The 14,976-nt window shown below is 37.3% G+C and overlaps 1 protein-coding gene across 1 annotated transcript in view; it reads left to right on the plus strand.

Annotated features, from left to right (window-relative positions):
• Positions 1-13,113, plus strand: part of LOC124530157 (cyclin-G-associated kinase) — a 30,131-nt gene extending 17,018 nt beyond the window's left edge. Inside the window, exons 8-20 of the mRNA XM_047104147.1 lie at positions 13-231; positions 1,025-1,188; positions 1,541-1,624; positions 2,524-2,629; positions 4,097-4,254; positions 5,496-5,704; positions 6,461-6,496; positions 7,340-7,602; positions 8,072-8,234; positions 9,195-9,423; positions 9,829-10,024; positions 12,035-12,196; positions 12,855-13,113. Of these exons, the coding sequence (XP_046960103.1) occupies positions 13-231; positions 1,025-1,188; positions 1,541-1,624; positions 2,524-2,629; positions 4,097-4,254; positions 5,496-5,704; positions 6,461-6,496; positions 7,340-7,602; positions 8,072-8,234; positions 9,195-9,423; positions 9,829-10,024; positions 12,035-12,196; positions 12,855-12,965 (2,100 nt within the window). The 3' untranslated portion in view covers positions 12,966-13,113. The remainder of the gene's footprint in view (positions 1-12; positions 232-1,024; positions 1,189-1,540; positions 1,625-2,523; positions 2,630-4,096; positions 4,255-5,495; positions 5,705-6,460; positions 6,497-7,339; positions 7,603-8,071; positions 8,235-9,194; positions 9,424-9,828; positions 10,025-12,034; positions 12,197-12,854) is intronic.
• The last annotated feature ends 1,863 nt before the right edge of the window (positions 13,114-14,976 follow it).

Genomic DNA, 14,976 nt, shown 5'->3' on the forward strand with positions numbered 1-14,976 from the left:
ATTGGTCCGCAGCTGTACCTAGAGAGCCACCACCCGGGCGGCAAGTACAGCGTGTTCGCGGCGCAGGAGTCGCGCGCGCGCTTCCCGCGGCGCCAGCTCGTGGCCGACGCGCCGCCGTGGGGCGCCGACGAGCTGCGCGCGCCGCTGCTGGCGCCCACGTACGCGCTGCTCGCGCGCATGTACCGCTACCTCGCGCAGGACGACCGCGCCGCGCTCGTGCTCGCCTGCCAGGTGCGTTATAACCTCCCTGATCGATTAGCGTGTACGCTGGTTTCATAGGTTCGCCACTCCGAGGTCTCGGTTTCGATTCCCGGCCGAATCGATGTAAAAAAAGCTCATTAGTTTTCTTTGTTGTCTTGGGTATGGGTATTTGTGGTGCCGTCGTTACTTCTGATTTTCCGTCGAGTCGATGTAAAAAAAGTTCAATATTTTTTTTTGTTGTCTTGGGTATGGGTGTTTGTGGTGCCGTCGTTACTTCTGATTTTCCATAAAACAAGAGCTTTAGCGACTAATATTGGGATCAGAGTAATGTATGTGGTCACATGTACCTTATAAACCATTACAAAGCCCGTTGAGGTAACTGTACCGATCGAATTTCCGATTGATTCCAGTGCGTTTTTTTCTGATTTTGTCCGCCATGCAATACAGACTACTAATACATTCTATTGACTGGAAAAAAATATAAAATAGTAGTATCCTCGGAAACTCGATTTGTCTGATCTCAGCCTATTGTTGATCTTGACTCAATACATCCAACGTTACGTAGGAAGCGTCCACATTCCGTATATCCTTACAAATACTTGCAAAGACCTGGCGAGTCAAACCTCCACTCAACACGTTGAAATTTCGACAGGCTTAGGCTTAAAAATGTCTGAATTTTTGGCAATGTGGTTTTGAGAGGAATTTCTTACGTTCTTAATGTTATCCGTAAGCCTCTTGACGATCTCCTTTTTAGATTATTGTTTTACATATATCCTATACTTTTTTGGAGATAAGTTATTATGAATATCAAATTGTTGTCTAGGACGGTAAATCCAGATCCTGCGTTCTACTCTGCGGGCTGCTGATGTACGCGAAGTTGGTGTCGGTTCCTGAAGACGCTCTACAAATATTCGCTGTAAAGCGGACTCCGATCAACCTGCCCCCGAGCCAGCTCCGATATCTGTACTACCTAAATAATATAATAAGGTAAATAATCAATTGTGCCGTATATGCACATAGGTATTAAAATAAACAATTGATAAAGCTCACATATTCTACATATGATTAAAATGTTTCACATCTGTATATCTCATATTCTTTGGCATATATCATGGATAAAAGTCGAAGCATTGCATATGTAAAACAGAGTATCTATCAAGTGCGTCACAGTCTGTATAATTGTACCGTCTCGTTAATAAATCGTGAACCAGTTAGTGACTTTCATTATCCTCAACATCAGTCCAGCAATACAATAATACGCCAAATATTAATAATTCAAGATTGTTTATTTTTAAAGAATAGTCTATTGTTATAAAAATGTCAACTTTTCTCGTTTCAGACCTGAGCCAATACTCCCGCACTTCAGGCCCGTGTCGCTGGTATCACTCACGATACAGCCCGTTCCGTTGTTCACGAAAGCAAGGTAAACCTTCAACCAGCACTTTTACATCGGCTTTCATTCATTTCATTCGGTCCTGAATGGAATAACCGAGAAAAACTATCAAGGAAATCAATAGATAATCTTTTCAGTCATCAAATTACATATGTACTATCTAAATGTAAGTAATACATATATTTTGCTTAATATTACAAGGATATGTGTATGACTAATGTGTGGAGTTCGTTTTGTATTATTAAAAAGATATATTATTAATAGGTGTTATTTGCCTTTTTTGTGAAGACTGTGTTCATTGTTATTCCTTTTTTTTTAAATTACAAACGTAATTATTATTTTTTACAACCTAGAGATAATCTTATTGCCCTGTTAGTTATGGGCCATAAAGAAATAATCGGATTGTTCTGTAGAACACACTTACTGACTGTATGTGTGTTTGCACTCACACCTATGTACAGTAACAAGGTATTTAGTCAATCTTAAGAATTGTTCGATTTTTTTTATGGTATAGGTTTGCGGACGACCATATAGGCCACCTGATGGTAAGTGGTTACCATCACCCATAGACAATGACGCCGTAAAAAATATTAACTACTCTTTACATCGTCAATGTGGCACCAACCTTGGGAACAAAGATGTCATGTCCCTTGTGCCTGTAGTTACACTAGCTCACTCACTTTTCAAACCGGAACACATCAATAATGAGTACTGTTGGTTTGGCGGTAGAATAACTGATGAGTGGGTGGTACCTACCCAGACGGGCTTGCACATAGCCCTACCACCAAGTACCTATGCACAGTAACGAGGTATTTAGTCAATCTTGAGAATTGTTCGATTGTAACCGTGGCCAAATCAGTCAGGAAGGTACCTTAAAACTAACGGCAAAAAATTGTGTGTTTCAAATAAGTTTTAATTATTTATTTCAGGGATGGCTGTCGACCATTCTTAGAAGTATACAACGAAGACAGATTGGTCTCACCCCCTTTGAGAAATTATGAAAGTATGCATCTGTTTATGATGACTGAAGGGAAGGTAAGATGAATGTTTATTGGAGTTTAAATATTAAAATACTAAAGTTATAGACATGGTGGTATCTTTCCATAGATTAGAGATTCATCCTGACGTCCGCCATTAATGAAACTTGTGTTTGAAACTGTATTAAACTGTTGTATTCTCAAATTTATATTTGACTTGTCTTCTTATCATTATTACAAATCTTAATTAAGTTTGTGACTTCTGTGCATGTTCATATGAGTATTTAAAGTCACATAGGGCATACACAAACATCAGCTGTCACTTTAGAGATAATAAGGTAGTTTAAATGTCATAAAAGTTAATACAAGTGTATTACAACATCAGCCTGTAAATTCCCACTGCTGGGCTAAAGGCCTCCTCTCCCTTTGAGGAGGTTTAGAACATATTCCACCACGCTGGAATTATACGCACGCATATTCCAAAGCGGGCTGGTGGAATACACATGTGGCAGAATTTCTATGAAATTTGTCACATGCAGGTTTCCTCACGATGTTTTCCTTCACCGCCGAGCTCGAGATGAATTATAAAGACAAATTAAGCACATGAATCAGCGGTGCTTGCCTGGGTTTAAACCCGCTATCATCGGTTAAGATGCAAGCGTTCTAACCACTGGGCCATCTCGACTCAAGTGTGTTACATTGTATTATAAATAATATACAAATTTTACGATGACTCGATTAGACGGAACATAAGGTAGACAAAGGTAGGGGAAGATGTTCAAATGAATGGCGGAGGTGACTTTTTTTTATGGTATAGGTTGGCGGACGAGCATATGGGCCACCTGATTGTAAGTGGTCACCATCACCCATAGACAATGACGCTGTAAGAAATATTAACTATTCCTTACATCGTCAATGCGCCACCAACCTTGGGAACTACGATGTTATGTCCCTTGTGCTGTAGTTACACTGGCTCACTCACCCTTGGGGTTGTCCATTAATCACGTGAGGCTTGGAAGGGGGGGAGGGGTTTGATAAAAATCACGAAAATAACACAAGGAGGGGGGGGGGGGTTGTAGTAAGATATCTCGTGTATTTATTTTTTCGTCTAATGCGTGATTTTTAAATATGGTCCTTAATTTCAGAATAAAATAAGATTATAGTTTATACCTGTATTTAAATTAAGATAATATTCAGAAAATTTTAAGATTCGTTGTATGTACTAAAAATACACGTGTTATTGAGAAGGGGGAGGGGGGATCTTAAACCTCACTACGTATCACCAATGGGGGGGGGTTAAAAAATGCTAAAAAAGATCATGTGATTAATGGCCAACCCCCTTCAAACCGGAACACAATGATACTGAGTACTTTTGTTTATAGAATAATTGATGAGTGGGTGGTAGCTACCCAGGCTTGCACAAAGCCCTATCAGCAAGTATAGGCAGGCGCGAGCGGTAGAATAACTGTAGCTACCCAGACGGGCTTGCACAAAGGCCTACCACCAATATGGAGGTGCGTTGCAGGTGACGCTACCACTGGACTGCTCGGTGGTGGGCGACGTGTCGGTGTGCGTGTGGCACGTGCGCCATCAGCTCGGACGCTTGCAGCGCGTTCCCGTGCTGTCCGTGGCCTTCCACACGGGCTTCCTGCACTACGACCAGCACGTCATCAAGTTCACGAGGTACCTGCTATATACCCTGTTCAAATGGATACAGGAAAAAAGTTAAACAAACCGTAGATTTGCCTATTTTATGGGTTTTGCTAATAACTGAGCTATATTGTACTACTAAGAGTTTATGATTGATATGTCTTTATTTATAAAAAATTCTATTGCACTAAACAACTTATTTCCACTTTAATTTTACTTCCGAAATTCCGATAACAGTTTCGTCGACGTTCAAAGCGCCAAATTTTCGCAAATCTTTAGCGAATATCATAGATTAATCAAGCTCTGGACCAATTAAATCTAGTATAGTTGGAATAGAGTATAGATATAGAGAGAGAGAGAGATAGACATAGACATAGACAGAAATATAGACGATTAGATTAATTGCCGGCAATGATTACGGGTGCCTGTTCAATATAATCTTAGTACGTGGTTGTCACGAAGAATGTACCTACTAGAATTATTGATATGGAAATCAGTTGTGCCGTATTTGCATATAGGTAGTAAAGTAAACAGTTAGTAAAGTTACATATTCTATGACTAAAATATTTCACATCTGTGTATCTCATATTCTTTGGCATATATCATGTATAAAAGTCGAAGCATTGCATATGTAAAACAGAGTGTGTATGAAGTGCGTCACAGTCCGTATAATAGGCTATTTGACTGATTTTTAAAATATATTTTATACTATTTAGTAGAAGCTAAGGAACCCACTAAAAGTTGTGTTTTTTATTTCTAGTACATATATGCATATGAAAAATATCATATTAAAATTATATATTTAAATAGCGCGCAAAAATGCTACTTGGACAATATGGCGCTGCAATGGTGTTGGTGACATCACTTTCCTGTATTTTAATCTGTGGTACATATAGGAGAAAAGCAATGTTTACAAGAAAGTGACTTCATCATAAGCCCGGCCAATCAGGAGCGTTTTGTGTCACGTGACAAACGTTTGAAAAAATGCATTTTTATTAATGGATTTTTGAATGAATTAAGTATTATTTTCAACTTTCGTTAGTAAATAACCGCAATCTTCTAATCACAATTTATTTTTCGCATTGTCAAATAGCCTATTGTACCGTCTCGTTGATAAATCGTGAACTAGTTAGTGTCTTTCATTATCCTCTACACAAACCCAGCAACACGGTAATTAGTCATTTAAAGACATTTTATTCGAATCATGAGCGAAGTATAATGTCTTTAGAACATTTTCATTGTTGCAAGAACTAAGTATTCGTTAAAAAATCTAGATCAGAAATCGACGGTATAGACGAGTCGGGCCCCGTGAACGAGCACTTCTCGTCCAACGTGTCGGTCGTCATCAGCCTCGTCGTGCAGAACGGGGAGCGCCGCAAGCCGCGCAGCGACGTCTGGGAGGAGGACCACTCCTACCCCGTCAGGACGCCCGACGTGCTCTTCTCCTCCACACTCGAGAGGGACGAGACCATAGACAACTTCGGTGAGTACGAATATACACTAGTATAACGTATGTATAAAATATAGTACGACACAACTTAGATGTAGCATCGGCAAAATTCGTAAAACCGATCACATCCGAATTAAGTACGCTATCACAAATAATCAATATTTATTTCTTATATGAATATGATCTTTACACAAACGTAATAACTTGTGATATGACCTTATATATTCGTTAATTTGACACGTCGACATAGTAGAATTGACGCGAGATTCTATAGCGTCGATTAGCATCGAATGGCGCGATAGGGAGCTATTTCTATTGGTTGTGTGAATCGGCATATATAGCATTTTCCGATGCTAAACCTAAGTTGTGTCGTACTATACAATAATAGGTAATATACGTAGATCATATTTAAGAGTAAGTAAGTATAAATTTGCATTTCTACAATCTCTATTTAAACGCTACGTATAAGTTTGACTGGATATGTACTGAACGCTTATCATTTATTCAGCCACAAACAGCATACGTATTGATGTGTTACTGTACAAAGGACATGATATCTTATACTTCAAGTTTGTTATCACATTAGTAATGGAAATACCCCTTACTGTAATAATTTCTATGGTGGCGATTACTTACATCAGGAAGGCTGTTAGTCTGTCTACCTATTAGAATGTAAAATAAAAGTAAATATAACACGATATAATAATGTATTTAAAACCTATTTATTTATAACGTGAATTGTTTATATATTTAAGTATGTTTAAATTTATTGTGTGTATATTATCGCAGCTAATCTCCGAAGAGACCCATCGGCCATACCGACAAGTATGTTATTGATGTGGTATAGACACGTTTGTCATGTGTAGCTGCAATCAAACTCGTTTATTTACTAACATATTGCAATATCAGTACACGCTTAATAACTTCTGTCATACATCATATCACAGTTTAATTTTATTTTTGATAACTATACTAGCGACAAGATACGATGGCCGTTTTGACACATTAAAAAAGTGATGTGAAATGTGAATTTATTATCGATATAATATATTCAAATTTTTGTTTTTTTTTTGCAAGTAGTATCTGATTAAAAAGGTTTAATAAAAATATATATAAAATAAATTTAAGTAATGTATTCGAACGAAATCAATTTAAATCAAAACTTGGAATTAGAATGAATAACTTTATAAACACATTACATACAAGAAATAAATTGATACAAAAAAGAAACCAAAAACACTAGTGGCTATATTTAATCGGAGTCGTCTATACTGCTGCTTTCACTCTCACAGTTCATTTTCTAAAATATTATCTATTTTCACATTTATTTCATAATCGTTAAAAAGTTATCTTCGCGGTACCCTAATATTTGTAGTTTAGAAATCACATTCGAGATTTTATGACTAACTGCACGTCACTATTGACAATAAAGAACAACAATTTGCTCCTTTGATGTAATTATTTATTAAATACGAAACTTCATGAGCGGGTAAACGTCAAAACGGCCATCTTAGCGTGCCGCTACTATAATTTACAACACCTTTAACGATATCAGTATAGTGCATGTTTGTGAAATAATATATAATTTTGGTTTTATGTTTATTAAATTGCATACTACGTTTTTATGAGTCAATTAAAGATATTAACAGCTGATAAATCGTTTGCCAGTGACGGCGGAGTTCCCGTCGCGCGAGGCGGAGGCGCGCCCGCCCGCGCCGCAGCGCCCGCCGCCCCCCGCGCCCGCACCCCCCGCGCCCGCCCCCGACCTGCTCAACATCGCGAGCCAACCCGCGCCCGAACCGAAATCTGATGGGGCGAAGACTGAGAAGCTGAAGAGCGAGGACTCGTTCGACTTCTTCGGCATGCTGGAGAAGCCCGCCGATGAGTCGTTCGGGGACTTCCTGAGTAGTAAAGTCACTGATAACCCGCAGGTGAATTTAGTTTTTTTTTTGTATAGGTTGATTACTTTCAAAAATTTAAGTAGGCTTTTGACTTTTGAGTAGTCATTTAACAACTATATTAAGAAGCTCCCACTGAGCGGAAAGTAGATTCTGCCTAAAAGTACCGGCAAAATACTTACTACTAGTTAATGTTTTTCAACATTTAAAAGTATTTTTAAGTTAAGTTTAGTTAAGTTAGTTAAATCGTATTTTTTATATACTGCCTGAATTTTAACAAGTAATAATTCCATTCTTTTATTTTTGGTGCTAATTAGAATGGCAACTGAAAATATTATTGGATTTTTACACAATGTTTAACAGATAACCGATTCACTTTATTGACTATTTGACCGAATACTTAAAAATTATAAAGAACACACGATATTAACACACCCACACACATTTGAGAAAACGCATTGAGAATAGTAACTTTTTTTGACTAGTCTAACTTATATTTCAGCCGTTTGCATCGGAGTCAATATTCGGCGACCTCCCCCCGCCGCCGACGACGACCGCGACCGGCGTGAGTGTTAACGCGACCGACAACTTCGACCCGTTCGGTCTCAACGACCCGCTGCCGAAGCAGGAGCCGCTCCTCACTCCACTGCCTGTTAAAGATGACGGTAACTATTTTGTAACTTTCTTTACAACAACAACAACAACAGCCTGTAAATTCCCACTGCTGAGCTAAAGGCCTCCTCTCTGTTTGAGAAGGTTTGGAACTTATTCCACCACGCTGTTCCAATGCGGGTTGGTGGAATACACATGTTGCAGAATTTCTATGAAATTTGTCACATGCAGGTTTCCTCACGATGTTTTCCTTCACCGCTGAGCACGAGATGAATTATAAAGACAAATTAAGCGCATGAATCAGCGGTGCTTGCCTGGGTTTGAACTCGCAATCGTCGGTTAAGATGCACGCGTTCTAACCACTGGGGCATCTTGGCTCTTTCTTTACTAGATTTGAAACACTATCCTATTGCTCATATTAATAACAGTGGATTTATTTAACAAGTTGTCGCCCGTGGCTTCGCTTGCGTTTTAGAGGTTCGTTATCATATGCTAGGCAAAAAGTAGCCTATGTCCTTTCTTGGAGTCCAAATTTCATCAAATTCGGTTCATTATTATAGATTTTGATGAGAAAGCCGAAATGGCTCAGTAAAAGCCGAGATGGCCCAGTGGTTAGAACGCGTGCATCTTAACCGATGACTGCGGGTTCAAACCCAGGCAAGCACCGCTGATTCATGTGCATAATTTCTCTTTATAATTCATCTCGTGCACATCGGTGAAGGAAAACATCGTGAGGAAACCTTCATGTGACAAATTTCATGGAAATTCTGCCACATGTGTATTCCACAGGCTAGTATTTACAGGCTGTTGTTGTTGTTGTTTGTTGTTGATGAGAAAATTAGATTCATGTTAAACGTGATTTATATTACTTAAAATCCCAGTCTGAGCAAAATTTTAATACATTTTCGTATAAAGAAATACGTGAATTCGTTTTCCAAAAATAGTTTACACGTTATTTTTATATGAATATTGTGTGGGTATGCATAAGCAATAAAATAATTTGTTAATTTTAGGTCGTCAACAAACGAATGCAGAACAAGCTTCAGGAAAGCGAGATCCCTTCGCAGATCTCGGAATGCTAGGGGCGGGATTACCAGCAGCTCCTGCTGTCACCCCCATGACCACTCCCCTTGTTACGCCCATGGTCACTCCCATGGTGACTCCCCGAGCGTCCCCCGCGCACACTCCTGCGCATCAGCCGCATACCCCTGCCAGGTCGCCGGCACACCAACCGGATTACAGGTAAAATCAATCTTGACAATAGGCTATATGACAATGCGAAAAATAAACCGTCAATAAATGTAATCAGTATACATTAAGAGATTAAAAATGGTTATACATTAACGAAATTTTAAAATAATAAGTAATATATTACAAAAATCCATTGACATTGACACAAAATGCTACTGATTAGTCAGGTTTATGATCATGTCACATGCTTGTTAACCTCGTGTGCCTAGTCTATGTCCCACAGATTACAATACAGGCAAGTGACGTCACCGACCCTATTATGACGTCATAATTTCCAAGCAGCGTTTTCACGCGCTATACTCTATTTTGTATAGTAAAATATTACTTGGAATATCTTGCTTATGAAGCAAAAATATATGTATATAATGTCAAGTATGTATTAATATTTTTTTTCAGTCGTACTCATTTCGAGACGACAAAGCCTCCAGCAGAGGAGAAGACTAAGAAGACTGGTGATGTATTCGGCGATTTATTAGGCAGCCAAGGGTACGACTTCGCCAAACGCGAGTCCGGGCCCAAGACTATGAATGCCATGCGGAAAGAAGAAATGGTTAAAGAAATGGATCCCGACAAATTAAAAATACACGAATGGGTACGTACTCGTATTACTAAAGAGGTAAATTAATCAATTGAATAATGACTATTACTACATAGTTTAAAACAAAGTCGCTCTCTCTGTATTTTGAATATAACACATGTACAGTAGAGTAAAGAAACATTGATAATTTTAGAAGTTTCTATTGTAGTATAGTACAGAATTAAATCCGTGCGGCACGGGTCGTTTATAAATAGGCTATTTGACAATGCGAAAATAAATTGGGAATTATTGTAATCAGTGTATATTATGAGTTTAAAAATGGTTATTTACTAACGAAACTTGAAAATACTACTTAATTTATTCAAAAACCCCTAAATAAAATTATATTTTTTCAAACGTTTGTCACAAAACGCTCCTGATTGGCCGGGCTTATGATGAAGTCACTTTCTTGTAAACCTTGCTTTTCTACTATATATACCACAGGTTAAAATACAGAAAAATGACGTCACCGACCGCATTAAAGCGCCATATTGTCCAAGTAGCGTTTTTGCGCGCTATTTAAATATGAAATTTTTAATATGATATAGTGAAAAATCTTATTCAATTACCTTAAACTACTTTTTACTTTTTTATATTGCTTTGTTGTGATTTATTTTGCACTAGCCCGTTGAGTTTGCAAGCTTCTTTCTTTAGGGTCGTTTGGTAGAGATCACTGTTCAGTGATAAGACCGCCCTTTGCACGCTTTGTATGTTAGTGTTAAGTTTGCTTCTTGCTGTATCTGTGTGATTTTCTTTGATTGTATTATGTGTGCAATAAAGTTATTTATTATTATTATTATATTTTTAGCATAGCTAATTCTCTTCTTTACTGAAAAAAGGATTCTATAACTGTGCACGGGCCTGAGCCAAGTGCATAGCTAGGGGAGTTAGCCTAAAAATTTTCTAACTAGGCGGCATGTATTTAAAATTACGGCTTTCTGTAAAAGTGTGAGAGTAGAATTATTGATATTTAGTAATTTCAGACTGGTATGGAGAGTGTGAGGTATGACTCCAGTGGAGGATAGAACTATAGGTACCATTTTGGTGTTCTTAACTTTTCATTGTGTTTTTATCTCTATGGATAAATCAGTGTATTTAGATATTTTTTCGGTAAAAGTGTTATTTAAGTTATGGGTGTTGCAAATTGCTATATCTATTAAATAAACTGAACTATTTTGTTTATCTAATACTGTTATGTCTGGTCTATTGTTGTAAATGGTTTTATCAGTAACTATAGTTCTATCCCAGTATATCCTATAGCTGTTGTTTTCGAGCACTGATTGTGGCTTATATTTGTAGTACGGTACTTTTTCAGAAATTAATTTATATTTATAAGCTAAGTTTTGGTGTATTATGGCTGCAACTTGATCATGGCGGTGTTTGTAATCCGTTTGTGCTATAGACTTGCACGCGCCGGTTATATGCTGTATGGTTTCTGGGCTGCTATGGCAATGTCTACAGGTGTCATTGATGTTGGATCTACGAATGATATATTTTTGGTAGTTTTTAGTGTCAATAACTTGATCCTGGATAGCCAACATGAAACCTTCAGTTTCTGGAAAAAGATCGCCTCGTTTCAGCCATGCGTTCGACGCTTCTATGTCGACATGTGGTTGCTGTAGGTCAGAGCGATGTCTTCCATGTAGGGCCTTTTGGAGCCAAGTTTTTATCTTGTCTTTACTATCCGTTAATTTTTCATTTAGTTGAGGGTTTCTGTCTAATAAATTAAGGGGTGAAAAGTTTTTATCTGCGTTTACTATTGATTCATGAAATTCCGAGTTATCTACGCGTTCATAAAAGAATGTTCTTAACGTATTAATCTGTCTGTTGTGAAGGTTGGTTATGTCAATAAGTCCTCTACCTCCTTCTTCCCTTGGGAGTGTTAATCTTTCTATGCAGGAGCGTGGATGATGTTTGCGATGCTTTGTCATTGAAGTACTGATAATTATTATTAAACTGAAAATGATACGTGCATTAAATGAATGCATGAAAGTGTGACCATATGAGACGTGCGTGACGCTACAGACGGAGGGCAAGAAGGCCAACATCCGCGCGCTACTGTGCTCGCTGCACGGCGTGGTGTGGGCCGAGTGCCGCTGGGCGCGCGTCGACATGTCGCAACTCGTCTCGCCCGCCGACGTCAAGCGCCACTACCGCAAGGCCTGTCTCGCCGTGCACCCCGATAAGGTATACCGCCAATACAATCGACTACACTTCGACTACATTTGCATTAAATAGATTTTCACGCCCCCCCCCCCCTCTTTTTTCTTTCTCCTTTATGTTATAAGTTGGCGGACGAGCATATGGGCCACCTGATTGTAAGTGGTCACCATCACCCATAGACAATGACGCTGTTAGAAATATTAACTATTCCTTACATCGTCAATGTGCCACCAACCTTGGGAACTAAGATGTTATGCCCTTTGTGCCTGTAGTTACACTGGCTCACTCACCCTTCAAACCGGAACACAACAATACTGAGTACTGTTGTTTGGCAGTAGAATAACTGATGAGTGGGTGGTACCTACCCAGACGGACTTGCACAAAGCCCATGAGCCGTTATACAGGCTCCTGTCAAAATATTACAAACTCTCTATTATTATATGCTAGCCGAAAAAGAAAATATATTTCGGTAATACAGTCTAAACTTTCTATACACTTTAAATTAATAATTGTTTCTAAAGGTTTAGGGATAGCGTACTTAATTCGGATGTGATCGGTTTTACGAATTTTGCCGATGCGACATCTTAGTTGTGTCGTACTATACACCATTGTAAAATTTCCGTTTCGATATAAATCTTAAATTAACGATAATAATTACATCAGACATTAAATAAAATTTCAGCAAATGGGTACGCCGAACGAGAACTTAGCGAAAATGATATTTATGGAGCTGAACAACGCCTGGAGCGATTTCGAAAGCGACGCGAAGCAGCAGAACTTATTCCAGTCTTAATGTCTCGACGACCTCATCGAAACTGATCCCTAGTATTAGACAAAATAGATAGGTCCAAATGCCTCAACTTACTGCTTCGTATATTATTTCTTCGAAATAAAACTAGCTATAACGGATTTGAATCGCGTATATTAATTATTTTTAACATCCCCGTTCGTGCGTTAGTTCGTTCGTACGAACGCTGTAAAGTGCTCGAAACGTCGGGATGTTAAAAATAATTAATATACGCGATTCAAATCCGTTATAGCCAGTTTTATTTCAATGTGTAATCGCGAAAATTTAAGACAACATTATTTCTTCGTTCAAATATATTTACATAGGAGAATAGATCAATGCGTGTTTAAAAATAATGTTCAACGTGAAACGCGGTAAACAGTGTCTAAATATAAGCATGCTTGTTTAGCTTAACCCTCAATTAGGTAAATATTAATCGGTTGGTAGATGACAATTTACACTTTATACTTTATCAGTTTGGATTTGGATTCACAAAACTATTCATTGAAATATATTATCACTTACAGCACTGGATTATCCATTTAAGCGACATTGGAAAGTAAATGGGAAAATATATCAAAGCCGTTTTAATTTTCTGAAGCTATCCTTTTTTATAGGAAAAACAATTTTACAATAATAACTTATTGTGTATGTAACAATTTTACGTAATAAAAATCTGTCGGTTATACTAAGAGGTATAAACCTACAAATAAGAAAAGGCGCCTTGAAATTTGCATTAGCTAGAAGCCTCTTCAAGGCAGGCCGTCTACATAAGTAATTGCAACAAATAATTTAATATATGTGCCATATAATTTCATCAGTTTCATAATAAATAAATTCTGAATGCTTTATAAATTACGTATATTAAATGCGGATAACAATGTCGATACAACTCATATTCGGTGTTACTTGTTACTCAAATGTTTAACCTCGTACTTATTGCAAATTCATTGTGCAATGCACATAAATTAATCGATATTCTAATAAACAGATATGTTATACCCATACTAAACAACAGAAAAAAGTTGCCGCGCCGAGGACCTTTTAGGTTTATTTTACATTTCGTTACAAGTAAAAAGGATAGCTTGATAAAAACAATAAGTAAAAGGGATAACTAGATGTTTTAATTACGCAGAACGTATTATTACGTAATTATGATGTATTACTACGTAAAGCGACTAAAGGCAAACGTCCCAATTAGGACGTTTTCTAGTCTTCACTTTTTGCGCGTTAATAACATATCTGTTTACTAGAACATCATTGGTGTAATGCAAATCTTATTCTCTTATTAGTAAATACATAGAGCAGCTTTATTACGTACCATGTAAGTGACGTATACTTCAAATTATACAGAGATCCATATGAAATGTTTGTATTATATAAAACTGAAACGCATGCCCCAAACTGAAAATGTTAATTTTAAGATTGAGAGTATTCAATTGGTGCACATACTGTGTAGATATCATTATACCAAGATAGCGGGTGCCTGTCTGTATTGAATCATATTATTTATTTATTTTTGTATTATGTATGTATGTATAATGAGATAATAAACACAACTTAGTGTCCACCAGATTGATTTGCAAGCATATTTTTCTATATAAGTATTCTTTCTGACAAACAAATACTCTACTTAATAAATATCAACACGAACTTCTTCGTTGAAACTACATAATTATTACTTAGCCAATTAGTAAAATCGGTGGAAGTGTAGTTATTATGTTTATCTAATCAATAATAATTTTTGTTAAAATTTTATTTTTATATTATCGTAACGACTCGATGTAAGATATACAATTATTAATGTTTAATTTGGCTATGTCAATATGAAAAACATATATTAAGAATATTTACTTATTAATTTTTGTACAGACATAGTCTGAGATAGTACTTACCCAGTTAATAAAATTAAATTTGTATCTAGGTTTCAATATTTTAATATTCGGTTAGGTTTTTAGGAGTATATTTAAATAAAGAACGGTGACAAATCAGGTCAGATTCTCATTGATTTATGATA

This window comes from Vanessa cardui, chromosome 6, assembly GCF_905220365.1.
Source record: "Vanessa cardui chromosome 6, ilVanCard2.1, whole genome shotgun sequence".
In the NCBI taxonomy this organism is placed as follows: domain Eukaryota; kingdom Metazoa; phylum Arthropoda; class Insecta; order Lepidoptera; family Nymphalidae; genus Vanessa; species Vanessa cardui.